General features: G+C 49.3%; 2 protein-coding genes across 6 annotated transcripts in view; both read right to left on the minus strand.

Moving 5' to 3' along the window:
- Window positions 1-5059, minus strand: part of Carm1 (coactivator associated arginine methyltransferase 1) — a 52311-nt gene extending 47252 nt beyond the window's left edge. For all 3 annotated transcript variants that reach the window (XM_075966620.1, XM_075966619.1, XM_075966618.1), the window contains exon 1: window positions 4776-5059. In XM_075966620.1, coding sequence (XP_075822735.1) covers window positions 4776-4998 — 223 coding nt within the window. In that variant the 5' untranslated portion in view covers window positions 4999-5059. The remainder of the gene's footprint in view (window positions 1-4775) is intronic.
- A 1600-nt stretch (window positions 5060-6659) lies between these two features.
- C3H19orf38 (chromosome 3 C19orf38 homolog) lies at window positions 6660-25430 on the minus strand. Of its 3 annotated transcripts, XM_075966627.1 has the most exons (7): window positions 25288-25430; window positions 22662-22970; window positions 16145-16237; window positions 12623-12650; window positions 11961-12004; window positions 11276-11313; window positions 6661-7355 (listed from the first exon to the last, which is right to left on the minus strand). In XM_075966627.1, the coding sequence occupies exons 1-7, from the start codon at window positions 25328-25330 to the stop codon at window positions 7224-7226; spliced, it is 687 nt and encodes a 228-aa protein (XP_075822742.1). In that variant the 5' UTR covers window positions 25331-25430; the 3' UTR covers window positions 6661-7223. The 3 variants fall into 3 exon arrangements, with proteins under 3 accessions (XP_075822739.1, XP_075822742.1, XP_075822740.1); XM_075966624.1 differs by lacking the exon at window positions 16145-16237 and having other exon boundaries at window positions 6660-7355; window positions 25288-25423; XM_075966625.1 differs by lacking the exons at window positions 6661-7355; window positions 11276-11313; window positions 11961-12004; window positions 12623-12650 and adding an exon at window positions 15052-15371 and having other exon boundaries at window positions 25288-25423.
- Between the last annotated feature and the right edge of the window lie 612 nt (window positions 25431-26042).

A 26042-nucleotide genomic window follows, 5' to 3' on the forward strand; every position in this document is an offset into this window, starting at 1 on the left:
AGGAGAGCTGGGAAGGGTAGCCACTCTATAGGGGACCAGAATGGGGCCTTCTGGAGATAGCTGCCACATTTTCCAATGAAGGGCACAGACACCCAGAAATGGAGGCCCAAGAATCTCTCCCATCATGAGGTATAAAACATAAGGGGCATACTAGAAAACCAACTCTTTCCCATGCTACCCCGATTGCTGAGGCTGAGGCTGAGTGGGTAGATGTCTGCCTACCATACAAGAAGCTCTGAGTTCCACCCTTAGCATAGCATAAACCAGTAAGGTGCTGCTGCATATCTATATTCAGAGCCCTGAAGAGATTGGAAGCAAAAGGATCAGGAATTGAAGGTCATCAGATACATTGTATATTTGAAGTCAGCTTGAGAAACATTAAGACTTTGTCTCAAAATATTTGTAACAAAAATATAAAACAAAAATAACATCTGTAAAAATGTTGTTGGGTGAGGATATGACCTAAATACATTGTATTCATATGTGAAATTACCAAAGAACGTATAATTTTAGAAATGTACTGTTGGCAAACACTTGCTACAAATCCCCTGCCAAAACCCCTTCTCTTCTTTAAGCCCTTCAACCCACCAGAGGGACAGCAGGCTACAGGCAGAAAAGTGCTGCTGCAGGTAGTAAGGAAACAGGCACAGACAGGTCATAAGGCTAACTAAAGATTCTATAACTGACCTGCACCTGATCAACTCCTGAGTTTAGTTCAGGGCCCTTAGAGGACCCACAGAGATCTCTACACATTTGACACACTGGAAGAAGATTATTTTTGGCCAGGCAGTGGTGGCATATGCCTTTAATTCCAGCACTTGGGAGGCAGAAGCAGGAGGATCTCTGAGAGTTTGAGGCCAGCCTGGTATACAGAGCAAATTTCAAAACAGCCAGAGCTGTTACACAGAGAAACCCTGATGTGGGAAGTCCTTCTGTCTATGTGTTGCTTTTATTAGTTAATGAATAAACTGCCTTGGCCTGCTGATGGGGCAGAACTTAGGTAGGCGAGGGGAGGGGCACAATGACAGGACTGAACTGAATGCTGGAACAAGGAAGGCAGTAAGGGAGGAGACACCATGGAGCCGCTGCCAGAGTCAGACATGTTGAAACTTTGTGGATAAGCCACTGCCACATGGTGATGCACAGATTAACGGAGACGGGTTAAATTAATATGTAAGAGTTAGCCAATAAGAAGCTAAAGCTAATGGGCCAAGCAGTGATTTAAATAATATGGTTTTCTGTGTGATTATTTCGGGTCTAAGCTAGCTAGGTGGCCAGGAACCAACAAACCACCCCTCCTCTGACAAAACCCTGTCTCAAAAATTAAAAAAAAAAAATCCTTCTGGTATTCTGACAAACTCTCCTTACAGTCTATATACAAATTCAGATCCTGGGGACTGGGAGCATGCAGGCTCATAATGAACAAATCAGTGTCTTCTGGCCTGACCAAAGCATTGGGGCGCCAAGAAGGCTCTACACGAAACCATCTCAAAATAAAACAAAAACAAAAATAGGAAACAAGAGCACAGAGACAAAAGAGAAGCCACAGCAAGCGAGGGGTGCTTAGAGTTTGGCTACAGAAAGCCAAGGAGTTCTTGGAGTCGCTGGAACCTGCAACAAGGGCCTCTTCTTCCCTCCAGGCCAGAGAGAAAGTGGCCTTTTAGACACCTTGATTGCAGAGTGTGGTCAGGAAATGAGAAAGCATATCCCAACTTTTCTAAGTCACCAAACTTCTGGTCATTTGTTACAATGACCATTGGAAATCTACACACTCAGTTTTGACCCGCCTTTAGAACCCTTGTTTAACTGAAACCCAACTTCAGGAATGGTGGTACAAATCTATAAGCCCAGGAGGAAGAAAGCAGAAGTAGCACAAAGTTCAAGGCCACCTTGGAAAACCCAAGATTGTCTCAAAATGGCTCAGTGAGTAAGGGCACTTGCTATCAAATCTGATGAGTTTGATTCCCAGGACCCACATAATGGAAAGGGAGAACCAACTCCTGCAAGTTGTCCTCTCATCTTCATATTCTCACTGTGAGATGAGACACCACCACATAAACACAAATAAATATATGTAATAAAAATGGGGTGAAATCTTCACCCCAATGTCATTTTAGCCCAGAGCAGTGGTTCTCAATCCCATGGGTCATGACCCCTTTGAGGGTCACATATCAGATATTTACATTATGATTCATAACAGTGGCAAACAGTAGCAAAATTAGTCATGAAGTAGCAACAAAATAATTTAATGGTTGGGATCACTACAACATAAGGAACTGCATTAAAGGGTCACAGCATTAGGAAGGTTGAAAACCACTGGCCTAGAGGATGAAATTTTTCTCTGGCCCCAAGAATATATCTGGGACTGAGGATTTTGAGAAACAAGGACTTTTTACTTATACATATGCCCGTGTAGGTATGTGTGTGTGTGTAATTCTGTATAACTTTCAACACTGTCGTGATTTGGGGGAAGGAGAGAATCAGAGACTCTCAAGTAGCACAGGCTGGCTTGAACTGCTCCTCTTTCATCCACCTCACGTGTGCTGGGATTATAGGTATTTGTATATACCTATATATGTATATATTATAATTTCTGAAGACAAGACCTTACTTTGTAGCCAGACTACTCTCAAACTGAACTCCTCCTACGGCCAGGTATGGTAGAACACACCTTTAATCCAGCATTGGGAGGCAGAGGAAGGAAGACCTCTGTAAGGCCAGCCTGGTCTACATAACTAGATACAGAACAGCCAGGACTACATAGAAGAACCCTGTTTCCTGGTCTACAAGAGCTAGTTCCAGGACAGGCTCCAAAGCTACAGAGAAACCCTTTTGTGAAAAACCAAAAAGAAAAAAAAAAGAAAGAAAGAAAAGAAGAACCCTGTCTCAAAAAACAAAGCAAAACACTGAGTTTCTCCTGCTTCAGTATCCCAAATGCTGGGATACAGGCCTGCACCACCACACCTGGCACTGCAGGATTGTTTCGGGGGCTTTGGTGGTGCTGAGGATCTAGCCCAAGGCCTCAAACTTACTAGGCAAATGTTCTACCAGAGCTGTATGCCTAGCCCATAACCATCTTTATTTTTACTTCACAGCTGGGAACAGAACCCAGATCCTTACCCATGCTGAGCCCCCAGGCAACTTAGATAATTACAGCAAAACAAGAACACAAACTGTAAAGATTCTCCTGGAATAAGCTAAGAATAAAAGAAACTGGGTGTAAGAGATTATGAATAAACTAACAATTATGTAAATATAATAAATTCTATAAAAGTTTGTCAAGGCCGGGCGGTGGTGGCGCACGCCTTTAATCCCAGCAGAGGCCTGCGGATCTCTGTGAGTTCAAGGCCAGCCTGGTCTACAAGAGCTAGTTCCAGGACAGGAACCAAAAGCTAAGGAGAAACCCTGTCTCAAAAATCCAAAAAAAAAAAAAGAAAAAAAAAAAGTTTGTCAAGTTCACAAACCAAGCTACCCAGAACTTCGTCTTGGTGACTGAGACAGGATCTGCTCACATCAACCAAGCTATACTCAAGCTTTCAGTCCTGCTTCAGCTAACCAAGTGTTGAGCCCACAGGCTGCTAACACTACATCCAGCTTCCCAGAACACTTTCCAGGGTAGGCCCTGGTACCTGTGTCTTCCTTAGGGGTCTGGGTCCTGCAGAGCTTCGCTTCCTTACCAGTCCTAAACTCCTAATCTGTGAAATTCCCCTTTCACTGGTGTCCTCAAGGAGACCCCAGCTCTGTCCAAGCCCCCAAAGGTGTCCCACTTTTGGGCACCAGACACACTACTTTCTCCTGTTTTCAAAGTCAAGGCAAAGACAGGAGAAGCCATCTGAACAGACTGCTACATACATTCCCTTCCCAACATCCCATTACCAGGGAGGGAGAAAAAAATTCTCACAGGCCAAAACCAATCCGGTCCTCCTTGGTGGCCCCTTAAGAGCATCAATGAACGAAACCTTGGGAGACAAAGACCATGAAACAGAATAGCAAAATGCCACTAAGGAATCCGCCAGTAGAAAGAGTAACAAGAGAAAGAATGAAAGGTGGGACTACAAAGCTTGGGGGGAGGGGGCTGGTGCCCTTCGCAAATACACTGTGATTTCCCCCTTTATCCCCCCCCCCATGTCAGTTTTTGAAGCAGCTTCTGATAATGTCACCAGCTTCTCACGTCCTTAAAAAAGAAGACAGGAGGCGCGTGGCGAGGGAGGTGGCATTACCTCTTGACTTCTAAAGCCGTTCACCAGCAAGCCGGCCTTCCCCTCCCCTCTTCCACGTTTCAATGGGGGGATGGGGGTGGAACTCTTTATCTCTGTCCCCAGTTCTAAAGTTTGCCAATCGAGGTGTGTTGGGGGGGATTCCTGCATACCAAGTCCTCCTCCACAAGGGCGGCACCCAGTATTCCCGGTGCTCCACACTGAAAGCCACTTTACAAATGTCCGTGTGCATGTGTAGAGGATGTCGCCTGAGATGAGATCCACAAACCACACCCGCTCAAGAACCCTGCAATCGCTCCCTCTATCATCCCCCTGAATCCTCGGGGCCCCACTTCCTGCCACGCGCCCCCCCGCCGCAAATCTCAGGTCCCCGAGTGTTTCCCGCGCCCCTCTTCGGGCTCCTCGGTCCCCGCGCACGCCTTCTCTGCCATCTCGCCCGCCGGCTGAGGGAGCCGCGTGCACTGGCTCTGCCCGAGTCCCCCCCAGACCGCCCCCTCCCCCGGCGCCCTCGCTGCCGGCCTCGTGCGCCGCCGTCCCCAGGGTGTCCCCAACACTCACGGCTGTAGAGGGCGATGCCCGCCGCGTCTGGTCCAGCGCGCACCTCGAGGCGCAGAGCCTGCTGCTCCGCGTGCCTCTGGATCTCGCCGTTCGCGTCGCCGATAGTGAGGAGGCGGGCGCCGGGGAACACCGACACTGTCGCGCAGGGCCCCGCGCCGCCCGGGCCAGCCACCGCCGCGCTCCCCGCACCCGGCCCCACAGCCGCCGCCGCCGCCGCTGCCATCTTAGGTCCGGCTCCAGGCCCCGCTGCCACCACCGCCACCGCCACCGCCGCACCCGGGCCCAGGCCGCCGCCGCCGCCGCCGCCGCGCAGGCCGAGGCCGAGGCCGTGCCTGGCAGCGCGCCGCCTGCTGGCCACGCGCCGCCTCGCCGCCGCCGCCACGGGCCGGCTCGGTGGCGCAGCGCCACCTGCTGGCGCCTGAGGGAGCCCGGCGAGAGCGAGCACGACGTGGGTGGGGCCGGCCCCACCCCGCGAGAACGGTCGCGGCTTTGTGAGGTGGCCAAGCCGCCCCGGCACGCCGGGAGAAGGACCCTACGTCGAGAGGCGGTGCTCGGCGCCCTGGCACGCCCGCAGGGCTGCTAAGCTCCGCCCCGAGGCCGCGGCGCGTGAGCGACCGCGCTTTGTGCCACCGCGAAGCCGTTCTGGAGAGATGGGCGGGGCGTGCGTCAGAAGGCGGGGCTTGGCCGCGGGCACGCTCCCGGAAGGATCAGGCGGCCCCGCCCCTCCGGGCCGGCGTTTGTTTAACCACCGTGTGCACCGGGAGGCTGCACTCGGCCACGCCCCGGGGGGCCACACCCCGCCCCCAGGCCTGCAACGCGCCAACGACCACGCTTTGTACCACCGTAGAGTAGTTAAGAAAGGCCAAGGAGCTTGAGTCCCGGACTGCGGCCCGACTCAGAAGAAACGCCCCCTCGATGGCTGGGCTCCGCCTCTAGGCCGGCGTCCAGCGGATGACCATGGCCGGGGGTGAGTAGGCACTCGGCGGCTGGGATACGCCCCCCGGAGGGCTGGCTCCGCCCCCTTAAGGGCCACGGTTAACAGCGAACTGCAGGAGCTCTGAGGGCGGAGCAGAAGCGTTAAGTCCCGTTAAGGACCACTCCTGGGCCTGAGAAATTCGGAGGATGATTTCCAAACTAGGCGCTCGGCCACACCCCCAGGCCAAGCCTCCGCCCCCTGCGTCTTAGCTGGGCGCTCCGCCCCGTTCTCTTCTCACTGGTAGGGAAAGGCCCTGTGATCACAGGGGCAGGCTCGCCCCCAGCTGTGGCTCCGCTCCACGCTGCCCTACTAGAAAAGCACTTGGAGCCGCACGCCAGACCTTGGCATTGAACTTTGAGTCTTTGAGGAAGTTCTTCAGCTTCTCCACCAGGACCTCTCCTTCTCCCCAGTGAACTCTCGGGTCCTCCAGTATAACTAGCCATTGTGTTCAACAGTCTCATCTGCTGTTCACTTTTTGGTGGGCCTTTTGGGACCTCTGATTTACTCCTGGTCCTTTAAGACCCTTTTGTTCCTACTTTCCTGCTCTCCGCATGCTCCATTCTCTTCTGCACCTCCAAACATTTCTCTTACCCGACATTGGCTGAAGTTCAGTGGTGTGGTACCTCCAGCGTGGCCAGTTCATCTCTTTCCCCACCCCACACCCCCAAGCCATGCAGTCCCAAATTTAATGATTACCTGAGGCCTTAGGATTACTTTAACAGGAGCCTTGCCAGCAGGACTCAAAAACCACCCAGCCCCTTCCCAAGCCCCACTCCCCAATGGTGCAAGCCCATAATTTCAGGCAGAAACAGGATGATGTGATCTCAAAGCCAGCCTGAGGTACAAAGTGAAATTCTGTCACTAAAAAACATACACCCTGTCAGCCTGAGTGGTGCAAGCCTTTAATCCTAACATTTGGGAGGCAGAAGCAGGCATTCTGGTCTGCTGAGTGAGTTCCAGGACAGCCAGGGCTACACAGAGAAATCCTGTCTCCAAAACAACAGCAAACACCCCAAAGTCTGGCATGGTGGTATGCACCTTTAATATCAGCACTCGACAGAGGCAGGTGGATCTCTGTGAGTTTGAGGCCCAGTCTGGTCTACAGAGTGCGTTCCAGGACCGACAGGGATACACAGTGAGACCCTACAACAACAGAAAACATCCCCCCCATAAACACCCCACTCTGAAAGTCAAGTGCAGCTGGGGAAGCCCAGGAAAGGAGCTACAAAATGTCTCTTATGCCCAGCTGGATGTCCAGATGAAATGGCAGCACGTCTCTGGTGATCTGGCCAATCCAGAGAATCTGCAAAGGGGCTCTGGCTTTCCATCCCGCCTCTAGGCTGATACCCTATTTTTCTTGTCTTCTGTAAGGAAGGTCATACCAGCAGTCCCCTTCTCTGGACAGATGTCCAGCTTCTGCAGCTGTGGGCAGTGGGACTAGGGGAACTGGATAAAGTCCTCGTTCGTCTGCTTCATTGGCAGGCCCGGAAAGTGCTGAACTCAGGGAGCTCCGGAGAGGATGATGTAGAGGAGGGCCTGTCTTGAGGACCTGAGTTGCAAGGATGTGCATCCAGGGTTGACATCATGTTTTCCTGAGTCATTTTCTTTGTCCATGGAAGAAAAAATACTGAGTGATTTGGGGTATGAGAATCTGGGAGTTCCCCTATTCCAAGTTCTCAGGTACCCTCTCAACTCTTCGTCCCCCACACCTCCCGTATCCCAGCCTTCAGTGGCTCTGCCCCTACGGCCTTCTCTCTGCTGAGGAAGGAGGACCAGAGGCCTAGGCTCTGTCTCCATTCCTGTCACTCTCTAGCAGCCTGGCCTCACTTGAATGACAACTCTCCTATGCTTTAGTTTAGTAACGGGATCCATCTAGGAGCATTGTGGACCTGAAAAAGAGAGGTACCTGAGGTGGCTGGCACCTGATAAGCCAGCTCACGTTTGTACTCACCCTATCAAGGCTCCCCTAAAACCTTTCAAGAACTGAAGCCAGCTGATTAAGGCAGGCTGAGGTCCCCTCAGAGCTTTGGGCCTCCCTAACCCCAGTAAAATCCCTGTCTAGATACAGGGTCTTTGTTTTTTAAAAAAAAAAAAAATTTAAAAACGCAGGGGCCGGGCGATGGTGGCGCACACCTTTAATCCCAGCACTCGGGAGGCAGAGGCAGGTGGAGCTCTGTGAGTTCGAGACCAGCCTGGTCTACAGAGCTAGTTCCAGGACAGGCTCCAAAAAAAAGCAGGGTATGCCTTTAATCCCAGCACTCAGGAGACAGGGGCAGGCAGGTCTCTGTAGCCAGCCTGGGCTACATAGTGAGTTCCAGGCCAACCAGGGCTAAACAGTGAGATCCTTTCTTGCCTTTTTTTGGGGGGGTGTTTTGTTTTTGGGGGGGTTTTTTGTTTTTTTTGTTTTTTTTTTGGACAGAGTCCCTCTGTGTAGCCATGACTATTCTGAAACTCTCTCTGTAAACCAGGCCGGCCTCTAACTTAGATCTCCCTGCCTCAGGTGCTCTTCCAGAGGACCCAGGGTCAATTCCCAGCACCCACATGGTGGTTCACAATTGTAACAGGAACAGTTCCAGGGCTTCTGAAGCCCTCACACAAACATACATACCGGCAAAATACCAATAACATAAAAAAGTAAAAGAAAAACCAATAAAATGGTGACCCTTCCTCTACGTCGGACTCCACACTGTTACATGTCAGGCCCCGAGAGGGGCAGTGAACACCAGGCACCTGGCAGCTTCTTTGTCATCATTTCTACCAACATCAAAGCTTTCTTCTTAGGAGGGTTTGTTTACTGTTCTTGGACATGTATTTGCTTGCATCTGTGCAGGTGCAGCTTGTGGGTGCAGCTTTGGATCCCCTAGAACTAGATTTACAGTTCCAGGTCAGCCAGGGCTACATAATGAGACCCTTTCTGAAAAAGAAAGGATGGAAAGAAAAAAGTAAAACCAAAAGCAAGAACTGAGGTATTTGCATACCCATGTTCACAGCAACAGTGTTCACAAAAGTCAAAAGGTGGGAGCCTTCCAGGTGTCCATCAATAAACATGAATCAGCAGAATGTGGTATATAGTACTCTGGAATGGTATTCAGCTTTGAAAATGAAGAAAATTTAGACACTTAACAATGTGAGTTCAAGGGCTGAAGAGATGGCTCAGTAGTTAAGAGCACAGATTGCTCTTTCAGAGGATCTGAGTTCAATTTCCAGCACCCACATAGCAGCCCACAACTGTCTGTAACCCCAGGATCCAACTCTCACACAGGCATGAATACAGGAAAAACACCATTTAAAAAATAAAAATTAGGCTGGGCGGTGGTGGCGCACGCCTTTAATCCCAGCACTCGGGAGGCAAGAGGCAGGCGGATCTCTGTGAGTTCGAGACCAGCCTGGTCTAAGAGCTAGTTCCAGGACAGGCTCCAAAGCCACAGAGAAACCCTGTCTCGAAAAACCAAAAAAAAAAAAAATTAAAAACATGGGATCCCAGCACTTGGGAGGCAGAGGCAGGTGGATCTCTGGGCGTTCAAGGTCAGCCTGGTCTACAAGAGCTAGTTCCGAGACAGGCACCAAAGCTACAGAGAAACCCTGTCTAAAGAAAAAAAAAATGGGATGAACCTAAGGTTACTATGTGAAGTGAAACTAGCCAGTTAAAAGGAGAAATATATTGTTCATATGAGAGTAGGCAAATCAAGAAAAGCAGGAAATAGGGCTTGAGATTTTTGGTCTCAACATCTAGCCCAAGACGTGTGTGTGTGTGTGTGTGTGTGTGTGTGTGTGTGTGTGTGTGTGTTACAGTGTTGTGTACAGCCCTGGGATGGTGGGGGAATGACTACTTATTGAGACAGCGTCTCAAATAAAAGCAAGTGAAACATGTGACTGATATGGCAGAGTATTGCCTAGTACGCAGGAAGCCCTGTGTCCATTCCAGCACCTCATAAGTGGGTACAGTGGGCACACCTGTGATCACAGCACTAGGTGTAAGATGACCAGGTGTTCAGGTGCACCCTCAACGACATGGTGAGTTTGTGACTAACCTGTCTAGAAACTATCCAGCCAAACCTAGCAACAATACAGAAGCCTTAGGGGCTGGATGGTCCTGGCTGCCCAGGCTGGGAAACACCTGAAGCAGTCCACTTGCCTCAGCCTCCCAAGTGTTGAAAGTATTTGCAGTGTTAGAATTATATGCATTGGGTGCATTGGCCACCATGCCCTGCCTCCTAGGTTTATCTGCACAGTTCAGGATTTGTTAAGACCTAGAGCCACAACAGATGTAACAGGTCCCAGAAAACCTCTCTCTCCCCACTCCCTCCCCGCCTCTTTCTTTTTGTACACTGTGGTGAGTATGGAGCCCCTGCTTCAAACATACTAGGCCCTCATTCTACCAATGCGGCTGCTTCTCCAGCTTTTGTTACATTGTTTTGTTTTTGAAACAGGGTTTCTCTGTGTAGCCCTAGTTGTCCTAGAACTCACTCTATAGACCAGGCTAGCCTCAAACTCAGGGATCCTCCTGTCTCTGTCTCCTGGGTGCTAGGATTAAAGGCGCCACTTTGCCCTTCTCGTTGTTTGGTTTAAGAAGGGGCTCAGGTGGAAAGTTAGCTCAGCAGCTCAAGCACTTTCAGTCAAATCTTATAACCTGAATTTGATTCCTGGAGCTCACACGGTAGGAGAGAACCATGTCCATCAAGCTGGCCTCTGAATTCTTCGTGTACACTGTGGCACCCCCCCACACACACACAAAATAAAGTGGGTGGGGGAGCTGGGACTCTGTAGCCCAGGTTGCCCTGTACCTCACTGTGTAGCCCAGGTTAGTCTCAAACTCAAGGCATCTTCCAGTCCTTCTGCCTCCACCTTCCAAGTGCTGGGATTAGAGGTATAAGCCTACTTAAAGGGGCTGGAGAGATGGCTCAGTGGTTAAGAGCACTGGCTGCTCTTCCAGAGGTCCTGAGTTTGATTCCCAGCAACCACATGGTGGCTCACAACCATCTGTAATGAGATCTGGCACCCTCCTCTGGCGTGCAGGCATACATGGAGGCAGAATGTTTATACATAATAAATAAATCTTTAAAAAAAAGCCTACTTAAAAATAAACTGACTTAAAAAAAGACAAACTTAAAAATAAGCTTTTCTTTTTTTTTTGTTTTTAATGTGTAGCCCAGGCTGGCCTCGAACTCGTGATCCTCCTGCCTCTGCCTCCTTCAGCAAATCCTACCAGCGTGTGCCACCACAACCGGCAAAATAAGCTTTTCTTATTGTTAGGAGGAGACAAGAGTACATCAGAGTATCACGAGGCTCCATGAAGGAACATGAAAAGACCATTGGTTGACCAGACCTCCTTTCACCAGCCTCGAGGGCTGAACCCAATCCAGTGACAATATGATCTGGTGAGCCCTGGTTTCCCACAACCAGCCCCAGGCTTATGGGAAAATCATAGTTCTGTGACTCTGGGCTTCAGAGGGCTCCTAGTAACACTTCCCTCTTAGCTGGTCGGTCGGTCATCAGGGAACTTGACCAAGAAAAAGCTACTCACCGTGGAGATGGCAAACAGAGAGTTATCAAAGGACATGTCTGAAACAGAAAGCAGGATCAGCACAGGTCAGGCCCACTGCCCTGCACCCATCTGTTCCTGTCCCACAGTCTCAACACCTAGAATCCACCCTGCAGGAGAGTTAGGGTCATCTTCCAGTATCTTCTCTTGCTCCTTTCCAGCCACCCCAGGGTGAGTTGTGAACATTGAGAGGAAGGACACAGATCTCACTGTGTAGAAGTGGGTGGGAGCCAGCAGGCAAAGGCACCTGCAGCCAAGTTTGTTGACTTGAATTCAACCCAGGACCCACTTGGTAGAAGGAAAGAATTGACTCTTGCAAGTCGTCCTCTGACCTCCTCACATGCACTGTGGCATGCTGGCTCCCGCACACAGAAATCACGAACAAGTAGATAGACACACAGATGCTGATAGCATGGGCGGTGTTGAAGAACAGCACAGGCTGTTGGGGGTCAGGGAAGGTTTCCTGGCGGGGGGTGGGGGGGAGGTAGACGGAGAGCCAGTGTAGAGGCTGGAGACAGAAACAGAAAGTAGGAACCCAGCAGAAAGAATGGGGACAGTGTTTGTGCCCCAAAAACAAGAGGCCACAGAAAGGGTCCAAGTAGCAAACAGGATATTGAAGCTTACTTCACCCAGGGAAACACCAGGGAATATGAAGGGCATAACAGACCTGTATTAGTGAAGTTGATCTGAGCCCAGCAGGATTCCCGCTCTCTGCAAAGGGATTCAGAAGAAAGGACGCCCCGTGAAACAGGACACTTGTTCAGGAACATCCCCCATAGACACCTGCTATGGCTTGTTCTTACCACTTGCTCATCCCCTCCCCAGCAAATACCTGCACCGTCAGTCATCACACTGAGTGACAGTTCTCTGACTATTAGGATGGCACAATCCCAGTGAGAGTCCCGAAGAATGCCACCACAAATATCTAGATTTCTGAGACAATAATGTGGCAGCCAGCAGTGAGCTGGAGGTAAGGCAGCTGGGCTGCCTAGCCCTATGTGACTGAACTCCAGGCCTCAGTATTCACATCTGGAAAGTGGGGTTCATCTGGACTGCTGAGAGGAAGTGGTGAGCCTTGATTTAGAGCATGCTGGTACACAGCAGTGTTCAATAAATAATTCATATGGAGACCAGCCTGGTCTACAATAGCTAGTTCCAGGACAGGCTCCAAAACCACAAAGAAACCCTGTCTCGAAAAACCAAAAAAAAAAATAATTCATATGCATGCATTTGTCAGCCCTCCCACCAGAGAGTACTGTAGGGGATGAAAGTCTGCCCAGCATCTGCCCCGCCAGCAAAGTGCTCAAAGACCTCCCTGGAGGGTCTCACCTCTGCTTCTGTAAGTTTTTTATTTTAGCTGGAAGAAAGACAAACAGACATTCGTTAGATTATTCTGGATCTGGTAGCTGCTGAGAAATGTCTACACACATGAAACAAAAAGCTCCCTTGCCCCTGTGGAACCCAGCCTTGTCTCATCCACATGGATCTGCTACTAAGCACAAAAGCTGCTCTAAACAAATCTTTCTCGGCTTTTATGGTTGTTTTGTTTTCTAAGCGGGGTTTCACATGTAGCCCTGGTTGTTCTGGAATTTACTACATAGATTAGATTGTAGGTAGAGATCTACTTTCTGAGTACAGGGATTAAAAGCTTGAGCCAGGCCGGGCAGTGATGGCGCACACCTTTAATCCCAGCACTTGAGAGACAGAGGCAAGAGGACCAAGGCCAGCCTGGTCTACAGAGCAAGTTCCAGGACAGGCTCCAAAGCTACAGAGAGAAACACTGTCTACAAAAAACAAAAACAAGCAAACAAAAAAACTTGTGCCAACATGCCCTACCCTACCTTCTCTTAGTTTTCCTGTGTAGCTCAGGCTAGCCTGAACTCACTAGGTAGCCAAGGTTGGCTTTGAACTCCTAGTCCTTCTACTTCTACCTGCTAAATGCTGGAATTATGGGTGTGTGACATCATCCTTGATCTGTTTCTTTGAGACAGGGTCCAGCCCAGGTTGATCTTTAAAGGACAGTCCTCTTTCATCAGCCTTTTGAGTTCTGGGACCATAGGTATGTGGGTGTGGTACACATACAGTAGGGCATATGCAAAGGTTAGAGGAAATCCTGTGGGATCAGCTGTCTGCCATGAGGCTGAGGGATTGAACTCGGGTAGGTATGCTTGGCAACAAGCATCTTTGTCTGCTCAGCAATCTTGATGCCCCTTATTTATTTTTGTGCTTGATTTATGAGAAATGTATGTTTATTAAAAAAAAATTAAATTACCCTTCGGGTAGTGGTGGCACCTGACTTTAATCCCAGGACTTAGGAGGCAGAGGCAGGTGGATCTCTGTGAGTTCATGGCCAGCCTAGTCTACAGAGCTAGTCCCAGGACAGCAAGGGCTGTTACATAGAGAAACCGTATCTCAAAAATACTAAATAAAAATAAAAAAAACATGAATATGCTGCTAGACAATTTCCAACACAAGTCTGTAGCCCTAGCACTAAGATCAGGAGTTCAAGGCCAACCTCAGCTATAAAGCAAGTTTAAGGCCAGCATGGGCTACATGATACCTGTCAAAAGTTGGGGTGGGGGAGATGGCTCTTCAGGTAAAGACACTGGCTGTCAAGCCTGATGATCTGATTGGATCCTGGGAACCCACAAAGTGGAAAAAGAGAACTGAATCCTGAAACCTCCACACACCTCCCCCTAATAATAAGTAAACTTGGTGTAGAAAGGAGTCTCCACAGTTGCCAGGAGCCGAGGGTGGAGTGAACAGAGTCACTGCCTAATGTGCAGAGTCCAGAACAGCGGTTCTCAAACTGGGTTGTGCCCCCCCTCACCAAACCTCTAGCTCCAGATATATTTACCTTACAGTCCATAACAATAGCAAAATTGTAAGAATGAAGTAGGAATGAAAATGTTATGGCTGGGGTCACCACAACATGAGAGACATGAGAGACTGTACTAAAGGGCCGCAGCATAGGAAGGTTGAGAAGCATTGCTCTAGAAAAGTTCTAGAATCAGATGGAGGGAATGGTTGAGCACAAATGGAACAGCGGCACATAGCTCAGGCTAGCCTGGAACTTGCTGTACAGTGAGGCTGACAATGAACTCTTGACTCTTCTGCCTTCAACTAGTAAGTGCTGGGACAACAGGTGTGCCCACTCTGCCTTTTATGCAAAAGACTTGCACCTCCATAATCGTGATGCTTCGGGGTGGTCTAGAAACAGTCTAGTCCCCTTGAGTACTCAGGAATCCCATATGTCATTCTGCCCCCTGTCCACCTGTCACCTCACTTCTGCTGGAGCCCCCTTGCTGAGTTCTGCTGAAAGAATTCCCCAATCTGTCTGTCTCTGTGCTCCTGAAAACATGGATGAGAAAAAACAGTCCTGCTGAGGCAGAACGATGGCTCATGGGTAAGAGCCATCGCTGGCTGCTTTTCTAGAGGCCCCAAGCTCAGTTCCCACACACGTGTGTAGGAGGCACAGTGGTCCTCATGCTCACAGATGAGCCTAGCAGAACCTGGAATGTCAAACCCTTTTCAGGGTTGTTCCTGCAAAGGAAGGCTGTGAGTGGGCATGGTTAATAGCCTGGTGAGACCGCACCAGATCTTCCCTCAGACCTTATCATGAGCTTGCTTTTCTCAACGTATAGAACCTATCTTTCCTCTCGGAAAGGCAGCTTCTCTCTCTCTCTCTCTCTCTCTCTCTCTCTGTCTCTCTCTCTCTCTCTCTCTCCCTCCCTCCCTCCCTCTCTGTTCTTCTTCCCTTCTCCCTTCCCTTCCATAACCACTAACCACTAAATAAATATCCAAAAAAAAAGAACCTATCTTTTTGGAAGGTGTCACGTGTAGACAATCTGGAGAGTCCATTTTAGGAAGATGTAACACGGACTTTACAGAGAGTTTCTTTTTTTTTTTAATTTTTTCATGATTTATTTATCTTTATGTGCATTGGTGTGAAGGTGTCAGATCCCCTGGAACTGAATTTTCAGACAGTTGTGAGCTGCCATGTGGGTGCTGGGAATTGAACCCCGGTCCTCTGGAAGAGCAGTCAGCGCTCTCAACCGCAGAGCCATCTCTCCAGCCCCTACAGAGAGTTTCAATGTCATGTTAAGCTTCATTGTGAACATGGGGTTAAGTTCATTAGCACCAGGAAATTTTTCACCAGATTATGCTGTGCTTAATATACCGAAAATAAACCACTGGGGTCAGACTCCTGAAACTTGAGCCAACATGGCTCTTTGGTCATGTTGAACTGAACTTCCTTCTTGCCTCCTGAAGATCATGACGACTCACAGCCATTTGAAACTCCAATTACAGGATATCCAGTGCCCTCTTTTGTCCATGTGTGGGACTGCATGCACATTGTGTGTGTGTGTGTGTGTGTGTGTGTGTGTGTGTGTGTGTGTGTGTGTATGCATGCAGGCAGACACCCATATACATAAAATAAAAAATTAAATTAAAACATTAAAATAAAATAACGGTGGTATTGTCCATGTGGAATTGTGGTACTTGGGAAGCTGAGGCAAGAGGATTTCAAGTTCTAACCACATACACATACCCCCCCACAAAAAAAGGAAAAAGACATCAGCCTCAATAACGTGATAGGGAAGAGGGAGGAGAAGAGAGTGGGGAGGGGAAGGGAAACGAGAAAAAGAGTTGGGCATGGTGGCATAATGCCTGCACTCCCAAGGACGGAAACGGAAGCAGTGGATCTCTGATGTTCAGGCCAGCCTGGAACACACAGTGGTTTCAGGTCAGCCAGGACTACATAGTGAGACCCTGCCTCAAAACTGAAAGAGGAAGAATGAGAGCAGTTGGAGGCTGCCAGCTGGCCTTGTCTGCTCTATGCCTCATTACCTTTCCTGACCACCACGGTGACAACCACCAGCCCCGTGAGAAGGAGGACGGCTCCGGCCAGGCACAGGGAGAGCTTCATGATCCAGGTGGGGGCTAGAGGGAGAAGAGAATGGGGAGGTGAAGGAGGTGGGAGGGCATCTGGAGGTGCCTTCTGGAGCTTCACCCTCACCCAAGGTACACCCCAGCCAAGCATCTTGACTACAGGTGGGTCTGGAAACTTAAAGAGCCTTGTACATAGGCAATTAGCAGCCAGTGAGGACTCCCCTGGACCAGTGACAAAATTTCTTCCTTCTATGGAGGTAGTCCCATTCCAAGACTGGATTACCAATCACTTAGAAAGTTGAGGAGGAAGATTGTGAGTTCAAGGCTAGCGTGTGCTAGAGAATTCAAAGCCAGTCTAGGATACAGAATGACCTATACACACATACACCATAGTATGTACGTGGAGGTCAGAGGACAATATATGGGAGTTGGTTCTCAACTTCCATCATATGGGTCCCATCAGGTCTGACGGCAATGTCCTTACCCACTGAATCATCCAGGTGGCCTGTCAGATGTGTGTGTGTGTGTACATATATAATATATATACATTGTATACATACATATATAGCCATTGTTGGATATAGTTAATACATTCTAATGAAAACATTTGTATTTTTATTTATATTCATGGAGGATGAAAGAGACTTCTGCAGTGCATTCTAGTGCCCACAGAGCCCAAAAAAGGGTGTCAGTTCCCCTCACTGGGGTTACAGGCAGTTGAGAACTGCCTGACGTGGGTGCTGGGAACCAAATTTGGGTCCTTTGAAAGAGCAGCCAGCCCTCTCAAATGCTGAACCATATCTCTAGCCTTCATGAAAACTCTTCTAAAAAGAGCTCTGTGAGCCTGGCATGGAGGCACACACCTCTAATCCCAGTACATGGAGGCAGAGGCAGGCGGATCTCTGCAGCCTGGTCTGCAGAGTGAGTTTTCCAGGACAGGCTCCAAAGCCACAGTGAAACCCTGTCTCAAAAAACAAAACAAAAAAAAAAAAAGAAAGAAAGAAAAGAAAAGAAAAAAAGAAAGAAAGAAAAGAAAGAAAACTACTTGAGGGTAAAGGTACCTGCCACCACCTCCTGCTGGCTGTAGGGCATTCCTTAGTTAGTGATTGAAGTGGGAGAGCCCAGCCCATTGTGGGTGGTACTCTCCCTAGGCTGGTGATTCTGGGTTCTATAGGAAAAGTAGGATGAGGCTGGGTGGCGGTGCTGCATCCCTTTAATAACAGCACTCAGGAAGCAGATCTCTGAATTTGAGGTCAGCCTGGTCCACAGAGCAAATTCCAGGATAGCCAAAGCTACACAGAAAAAAAAGAAAAGAAAGTAGAGTGAGCAAGCCAGTAAGTAGGACCCCCTCCATGGCCTCTGCATCAATTAGCTCCTGCCTCCATGTTCCTGGCCTGTTTGAGTTCCTGCCCTGACTTCCTTCAATGGTGGACTATGATGTAGAAGTATAAGCTAAATAAGCCCTTTCCTCCCCAGCTTGCTCTTGGTTCTGGTGTTTGATCACAGCAATAATAACCATAAAACAATGGTTTAGTGGTTAAAGGCACTTACCACCAAATCTGACAACCTGAGTTCAGTTTCCACATGGTATAAGGAGAGACTGGGTCTCAGATTGTCCTCTGACCTCCATGTGTGCAAACAGGAATACATACATTACCCACACTCAAACACAACATGCTGTGGGACAATGGTCTATACTTTGTGACTTGTATTTAAATAAATGCTGATTGGCCAGTAGCCAGGCAGGAAGTAGAGGTGGGCAATGAGAATTCTGGGAAGAGGGAAGTTTTAGTCTGCAGTCCTCATCCAGACAGAGAGGAAGCCAGACACAAAACAAGCAAGATATGACTGCCTCGCTGAAAAAGGTACCAAGCCACATGGCTAACACAGACAAGAATTATGGGCTAATATAAGTTATAAGAATTAGTTAATAAGAAGCTTGAGCTAATGGCCCAATCAACTTATAATTAATGTAGACTTCTGTGTGATTATTTGGGACCTAACAGCTGCAGGACTAGGCAGGACAAAAACTTCTGTCAACACAACACAAAATGCAAATTAAAAAATTGGGCTTGAAGAGATGGCTCAGGGGTTAAGGCCACTGACTGCACTTTCAGAGGTCTGTTTTTTTTTTATGGTTTATTTAACTTTATTTTATGTGCCTTGGTGTGAAGGTGTCAGATCCCCTAGAACTAGATCTTTTTTTTTTTTTTTTTTTTTTTTTTTTTGAGACAGGGTTTCTCTGTGGTTTTGGAGCCTGTCCTGGAACTAGCTCTTGTAGACCAGGCTGGTCTCGAACTCACAAAGATCCTCCTGCCTCTGCCTCCCGAGTGCTGGGATTAAAGGCGTGCGCCACCACCGCCCGGCCAGAACTAGATCTTCAGACAGTTGTGAGTTGCCATGTGGGTGCTGGGAATTGAACCCGGGTCCTCTGGAAGAGCAGTCAGTGCTCTTAACCACCGAGCCATCTCTCCAGCCCACTTTCAGAGGTCTGGAGTTCAAGTCCCAGCAACTGCGTGGAGACTACCAGCTACTTATAATGGGATCTGATGCCCTCTTCTGATATGCAGGTGTACATGCAGACAGAACATGCCTATACATAAAATACATAAGTAAATCTTTTTTTAAAAAGAGAAGGCTGAGCAGTGGTGGTGTATGCCTTTGATCCCAGTACTTGGAAGCAGAGGCAGGTACATCTACAGAGTGAGATCCAGGACTGTTAGGATTGTTACAAAGAGAAGCCATGTCTCAAAAAGAAAGAAAGAAAGAAAGAAAGAAAGGAAGGAAGGAAGGAAGGAAGGAAGGAAGGAAGGAAGGAAGGAAGGAAAGGAAAAAGAAACAAAAGAAAAAGAGATAAAGAAAAGGAAAAGAAAACAAATTTTGAAGACTGGAGCAATAACTCAGTGGTTAAAACCACTGGCTGCTCTTCCAGCGGATCCATGTTAAATTCCCAGCAACCACATGGCAGCTCCTAATCATGCACAATGCCAGACCCAGAGGATAAGAACCCTCTTAGGCTGGGTGGTGGTGTCACACGCCTGTAATCCCAGCACTTGGGAGGCAGAAGCAGGTTCGAGGCCAGCCTGGTCTATAGCTGTCAGTGTGGCGATTTCTCAGAAAATTAGGAAACAAGCTTCTTCAGGACCCAGCAATACCACTTTTGGGTATATATCCAAAGGATGCTCAATCATGCCGCAAGGACATGTGCTCATCTATGTTCATAGCAGCTTTGTTTGTCATAGACAGAACCTGGAAACAACCTAAATACTCCTCTATTGAAGAATAGATAAGGAAAATGTGGTACATTTACACAATGGAGTATTACATAGCAGAAAAAATTAACAACAGCTTGAATTTTGCAGGAAAATGGATGGAGCTAGAAAACATTATTTTGAGTGAGGTAACCCAGACACAATTATCACATGTACTCACTCATAGGTGGTTTTTAAACATAAAGCAAAGAAAACCAGCCTACAAACCACAATCCCAGAGAATTTAGACAACAATGCGGATACTAAGAGAGACTTACATAGATCTAATCTACATGGGGAGTAGACAGTAGAAAAAGACAAGATCTCCTGAGTAAATTGGGAGCATGGGGACCTTGGGGGAGGGGGAAGGGGAGAGGCAGGGAGGGGAGCAGAGAAAAATGTAGAGCTCAATAAATATCAATAAAAATGTATTTTAAAAAATCTTCTGACTGCTTTGGGCATTGCAAACATGTGATGTACCTTCCATAATGCTGACAAAATGCTCACACACATAAACAGATGACTGCGGATTTCACAAGAGCTGTTTGAAAGGCTCATTTCTCTGTATTGGCACTGGAGCACCAAGATGTGTGTCTGGAGCTGCCGCGCAGGCTATGCCACCATGAAGGGAAAGGCTCTTAAAATAATCAGGGAAGGAGGGCAAGGCGACGTGGGGTTCCTGCCATCTTGGTGTTTGTTTGAGACAGGCTCTTTCTATGTAATTCTTTCATTTTTTTTTTTAAATTCTAGCCATGTCTGAATTCACACAGTGAACTGCTTTCAGTGAACCAACAAAGCCCTTTTGTGGGTGAATCCAATTTCTTTTTCATTTCTTTCCTTTTTCCAATAGGAACTGGTGTGCCCCAAGCAGCCCTCAAACTTGCTATATGACAGAGGATGACCTTGAACTCCTGATTCGAACTCCTGATTCGCTTGTATCTACTAGGATGACGGACATGTGCCTGTGCTGGGGATGAAACCCCGGGGCTTGAGAATGCCTGGCAAGTGCTCTGGCAAAGTAGCCACCTCCCCTGACAAGTTTGAGACAAGCCCTCACTATGTACCCCTGGCTTGCCTGGAACTCTCTATTTAGACCAGGTTGGCTCTGAACTTGCCTCTACCTTCTGAGTGCTGGCACTAGAGTGTGTACCCACCAAGTCTGGCTCCCGTGTTGTTGTTGTCTAATTAATTGGTTATTTATTTTATATGTTTGGGTGTTTTGCAAGCATGAATATCTCTGTACCACTTGTGTGCAGTGCCTGTGGGTGCCAGAAGAGGGCAGTAGGTCTCCTCGGGTTGGAGTTAAAGTGGTTGTAGGAACTGAACCAGGCCTTCTGAAAGAGCAGCCAGTGCTCCAAAATGCAGAGCCATCTCTCCAGTTCCCCCATGTGGTGTTTTTGAAACCAGGTCTTGCTCCATAGCTATGATTGTCTCAACCTTGTTATGTATGCCATGCTAAAATCATACTTCCTATGTAGCCTAGGCTGACCTCAAATTTGAACAAATCCCCTTGCCTTACCCTCACATCTTGCTACTGAAGCCATATTGAATGGTGTTTTGTTGTTGTATGTTTGTTTATTTTGTTAAATTTTTAAAAGTTTTTTAAATTTATTTACTATGTATATAGTGTTCTGGAGACCACTATAGATGGGTGTGAGCCATCATGTGGTTGCTGGGAATTGAACTCAGGACCTCTGGAATAGCAGTCAGTTCTCTTAAGCTCTGAGCCATCTCTCCAGCCCCTTGTTTTGTCAAATTTTTGAGGCAGGGTTTGAATAGCCTTGGCTGTCCTGGAATTTGCTCTGTAGATCAGGCTGACCTCAAATTCACAGAAATCTGCCTGTGCCACATGCCTGGCCTTGCTCTTTAAAAATAACTGTGTTAATTGCATTTCAATTATTATCCTTTTGAGCATGGGAAGGCAGTGTATGCACACTAGCATGTGTGTGGAGTGGAGATCAGAGGTTAGCTTTGGAGTTGCTTCTCTCTGACACCATGTGGAATCTAAGGGTGCCCCCAGCACATGCCAAGCCTTCTGTGTTTGTCTCACACACCACCTTCCAGTCAGCTCCCCCTAAGCCCATACCTGGGACTCCAGACCCACAGAGCAAACCCACCCCATCTTAGGGAAAGAACACAGATAATGACGTCTGCAGGGCTCCTGCTCAGTCAGATGAAGAGCTGAAGTCTGCTGTGCCCACCACTCCCTGCCATACTCCGTGTGCTTTTCCTTGATCACTGAGCTGCTTCCTGGGATTTCCCACCAACACATACAGGCAAGTTCTAGCCTTTGCACACCATTTCTCTGCTCAAAGTTCTGGGTGTGTATCAAGTGGATGCTTCTCTTCCTTCAGATTTACGTATTTGTAGTTTGGACTTGCACCAAAGCGACCCAGGGAGGGCGAGGGCAGCATGGCTGGGGTTCTGCATGGAGTCTTACCTGGGAAGGAGACCTGCACTGGCTGGCTCAGGTCTCTGCATGGAGTCTTACCTGGGAAGGAGACCTGCACTGGCTGGCTCAGGTCTCTGCATGGAGTCTTACCTGGGAAGGGGACCTGCACTGGCTGGCTCAGGTCTCTGCATGGAGTCTTACCTGGGAAGGAGACCTGCACTGGCTGGCTCAGGTCTCTGCATGGAGTCTTACCTGGGAGGGGGGCCTGCACTGGCTGGCTCAGGTCTCTGCATGGAGTCTTACCTGGGAAGGGGACCTGCACTGACTGGCTCAGGTCTCTGCATGGAGTCTTACCTGGGAAGGGGACCTGCACTGGCTCAGGTCTCTGCATGGAGTCTTACCTGGGAAGGGGACCTGCACTGGCTCAGGTCTCTGCATGGAGTCTTACCTGGGAAGGGAACCTGCACTGACTGGCTCAGGTCTCTGCATGGAGTCTTACCTGGGAAGGAGGCCTGCACTAGCTCAGGTCTCTGCATGGAGTCTTACCTGGGAAGGAGGCCTGCACTAGCTCAGGTCTCTGCATGGAGTCTTACCTGGGAAGGAGACCTGCACTGGCTCAGGTCTCTGCATGGAGTCTTACCTGGGAAGGAGGCCTGCACTGACTGGCTCAGGTCTCTGCATGGAGTCTTACCTGGGAAGGGGACCTGCACTGGCTCAGGTCTCTGCATGGAGTCTTACCTGGGAAGGGGGCCTGCACTGGCTCAGGTCTCTGCATGGAGTCTTACCTGGGAAGGGGGCCTGTATTGGCTCAGGTCTCTGCATGGAGTCTTACCTGGGAAGGGGACCTGCACTGGCTGGCTCAGGTCCGACAGCTGGGGCTGGCTGTGCTCGCCCATCACAACATACTGACAGCGGAAGTTCCCCCCAGCAGCCTCACTGCCTCCACCAGTCACATTGAATGTTACACCAGGTTGATCTGAGGGGGCCTGCAGGAGCTGGACTGCCTCTTCCCCTCGAAACAGGGTGAAATTGGCCCCTAGAAAGTCCTCTGGGGCTGTACACGAGATGTAGATGGGATCATCTTGGCTGCTTGGGTAGGGGAGAGCCAGGAAGATGGATGGTGCAGGAAGAGCCAAGGAGCCTGTAATGAAGAAAGATAGCTTGAGCTGGCTGTGTTCTTGGGACCAGATCACCTACTCTATATGCATGCATATATGCAGAGTCCACATGCATGTGTGTGCCTGGGATCAGACTATTCGAACCTTCTGTTGATCTGCACTTGATGTTTGTAACAGGACACTCACCACCGTTACCTGGAACACTGCGTACAATGGCACTCATGTGTCTATGTTTAAGTCACTTTATTGACAGTGGCAGTAATTATTATAAACAATACAATGATGCTCAGTCAACAATACCATGTATCAGTCCCTTCTGTAGTTGATGGGGACAAGGCAGTGGATTATAGAAACGAACAGAAGCTGGGGCTGAAGAGAGGGCGCAGTGGTTAAGAGCACTGGCTACCCTTCCAGAGGACGTGGGTGTGATTCCCAGCACCCACATGGCAGCTCACAATTCAGTCTGCAACTCGGGTCCAAAGGGATTTGTCGCCCTCTTCTGGCCTCCACAGGCACCAGGCATACAGCTAGTTGCCCAAACATGCAAGCAGGCAAATCCCCGATACACAGAAAATCAAATGAGGACAGAAAGGAAATAAACAGAAGTGCTGACCTGAGGAAAGGGCAGGAGGAGCTCTGGGCAATGGAGAAGGCTACTTGTGAACTGGGGTGACCTCAGAGGGTTTCCCAGAAGAGGTGACATATAATCCGAGCCTTGCTAGTAGAGAAGGACAGCAGCGAAGATTGAGAAACCTTCCAGCCTGAGGAAATGCTGTGGGAAGAAGGCCAGAAGGTGGATGGGGCACACAGATGAGCTGAGGGTGTGTGTGGCTCAGGGGTAGAGCCCTGCCTAGAATCCCCAGTGAGGGGCTGGGGTGTGGCTCAGTGGTAGAGCCCCTGCCTAGAATCCCCAGTGAGAGGGGCTGGGGTGTGGCTCAGTGGTAGAGCCCCTGCCTAGAATCCCCAGTGAGGGGCTGGGGTGTGGCTCAGTGGTAGAGCCCTGCCTAGAATCCCCAGTGAGGGGCTGGGGTGTGGCTCAGTGATAGAGCCCCTGCCTAGAATCCCCCAGTGAGGGGCTGGGGCGTGGTTCAGTGGTAGAGCCCCTGCCTAGAATCCCCAGTGAGGGGTTGGGGTGGGACTCAGTGGTAGAGCCCCTGCCTAGAATCCCCAGTGAGGGGCTGGGGTGTGGCTCAGTGCTTTTGTCAAGCATATTTGAGGCCCTGGATTCATCCACAAGAACAGAAAAGAAAAAGAAAATCCAAGAAGCGAGTTCATGTTGGTGGGTAAAGGAGAGATAGACAGGAGGGTGGAAGAATCTACCTTACTGCTTGGGGCTGGGAGAGGGGTTGGAGTGGGTCTTCTGTAGGAAGCAGCCTCTGAAGGGACCAATCAATCTCTTGCCTAGCTGTCACAACTTCCTGACCAGAGAGAGAGTCAGAGGCAATCCATTTTGTCTTCTTTAAATTTACTTTCTGTGTATGAGTAATTTGCCTGCATGTATGTTTGGGTAATATGTGGGTACCTGGGCCCTGTGGAGGCCAGAAAAGAGTGTCAAATCCCTTTGAATCTGAGTTACAGAAAGTTGTGTTCTGCCATGTGGGTGCTGGGAATTGAAACCAGGTTCTTTGGAAAAGCAGCCAGTGCTGCTAACTGCTGAGTCATCTCTCCAGTCCCTGTTTTGGTTTTGTTTTGGTTTTTTTTAATTAAATGTATTCATTTCGTGTGTGTGTATGAATTTGTGTGTGCTGCGTGTGTGTATGTGTGTGTGTGTGCTCGTGTGCGCGCACGCGCGTGTGTGTGTGTGTGTGTGTGTGTGTGTGTGCTGCGTGTGTGTATGTGTGTGTGTGTGTGTGTGTGCGCGCATGTGTGTGTGTGAATCAGAGGACAGCTCGTAGGAGTTGGTTCTCTCCTTCCACTCTGTAAATACCAGGATCAAACCCAGGTCATCAGGGCGGCAACAAGTGCCTTTACCCCCTGAGCTTCTCATCAGCCCCTCTTTAAACAAAGAAACAAATACATACATCCCTGGCAGGCGCCCCACCCTGTGTTAACTCCACAGGAACGTCTGAGCTAACCTCCCCTGACAGCCCAAGTCCCTTACTCTGAGTGCCACGGTCCTGGAGCCAGGGGGGCTGAGTCAGGGACAGTGGCACTGCTGGTGGGATGATATTTCTATAAAACTTGGCTCCGAGGGGATGAGAAGGCCCAGACTGGCAGTCAGGCAGTCTCCCGGGCTCCAGGCTAGCTCTGAGGGGATCTAACTCCTAACAACTAGAAAGGATAGTCCCACTGTGCTTTCTGCCCCGCAGGGCGGGTGGGGAGGGCAAGCTTCAGACTCACCAGATGCAAACAGCAGAACGGTCCATGGCATCTCTCTTCCCATGTGGGGCTGGGAAAGCTGGCTGAGGCCACAGGATCGGGGGCTCCCTGTCAGCCCTGGGAGCACAGTGGAGAAAAGAGAAGCAAGGGCTGGTTTGTACTGTTTCCTCAGTGGCAGGAAGTTGCACACACACTTGGGCACCAAAAGAGATTCTCTCCTGTCCCCACCCCTTCCCCAAACACAGTCACCCTGCCACTGCTTGTCAGCCTCACTGACTACAGTTGGCACACTGCAGGGAACAAGGTTCCCTCCCTCAACCCACTACTTTGGTAGTGGTCTAAGCAGGAAGTCTCCGCCCAAGACACACCAACAAGTGGCAAAACCAAATGGCATGGTGGCATCTGGGGGTCAAAGCTCAACTTGAGCCCTCAGGCAAGACCTAGTGCCATGATGTTGTTGCAGTTAGCTGCTCCAGAGAAGAGGTGAGCATAGGGGACAGTAATTAGATCCAGGGGCTCCTGACGGCACATGCCTTGGTTCAATCAGGGGCCTGGCTCCAGGGCTAAGAGTGCTTGCCTAGAAATCCCCAGTGAGGGGCTGGGCAAGGCTCCTGGGAGAGTGCTGGGCTAGGTTCCAAGCCCAGTGCCTAGTGGTCGGCAGCCTCACAGCTCCCCGGCTATTTGAAGGAACAACAGATAGAGAAATGGGAACTTGGCGGTGCATTTCTATACAGCCCACTCATCCACTCCGAAGTCTACATTTTACTTAGTTTCGC

The sequence above is a fragment of the Microtus pennsylvanicus genome, chromosome 3 (genome assembly GCF_037038515.1).
Source record: "Microtus pennsylvanicus isolate mMicPen1 chromosome 3, mMicPen1.hap1, whole genome shotgun sequence".
Lineage (NCBI taxonomy): Eukaryota > Metazoa > Chordata > Mammalia > Rodentia > Cricetidae > Microtus > Microtus pennsylvanicus.

What these genes read in the sequence shown, in the direction of transcription:
- C3H19orf38 (XM_075966627.1), bottom strand. Translation starts at nt 25,330, where the DNA reads ATGGGAAGAGAGATGCCATGGACCGTTCTGCTGTTTGCATCTG. An exon ending in CGTTCTGCTGTTTGCATCTG is followed by an intron (nt 22,971 to 25,287) that starts GTGAGTCTGAAG and finishes TCTTCATTACAG; the next exon opens with GCTCCTTGGCTCTTCCTGCA. An exon ending in CTCTGTTTGCCATCTCCACG is followed by an intron (nt 7,356 to 11,275) that starts GTGAGTAGCTTT and finishes CCATGGACAAAG; the next exon opens with AAAATGACTCAGGAAAACAT.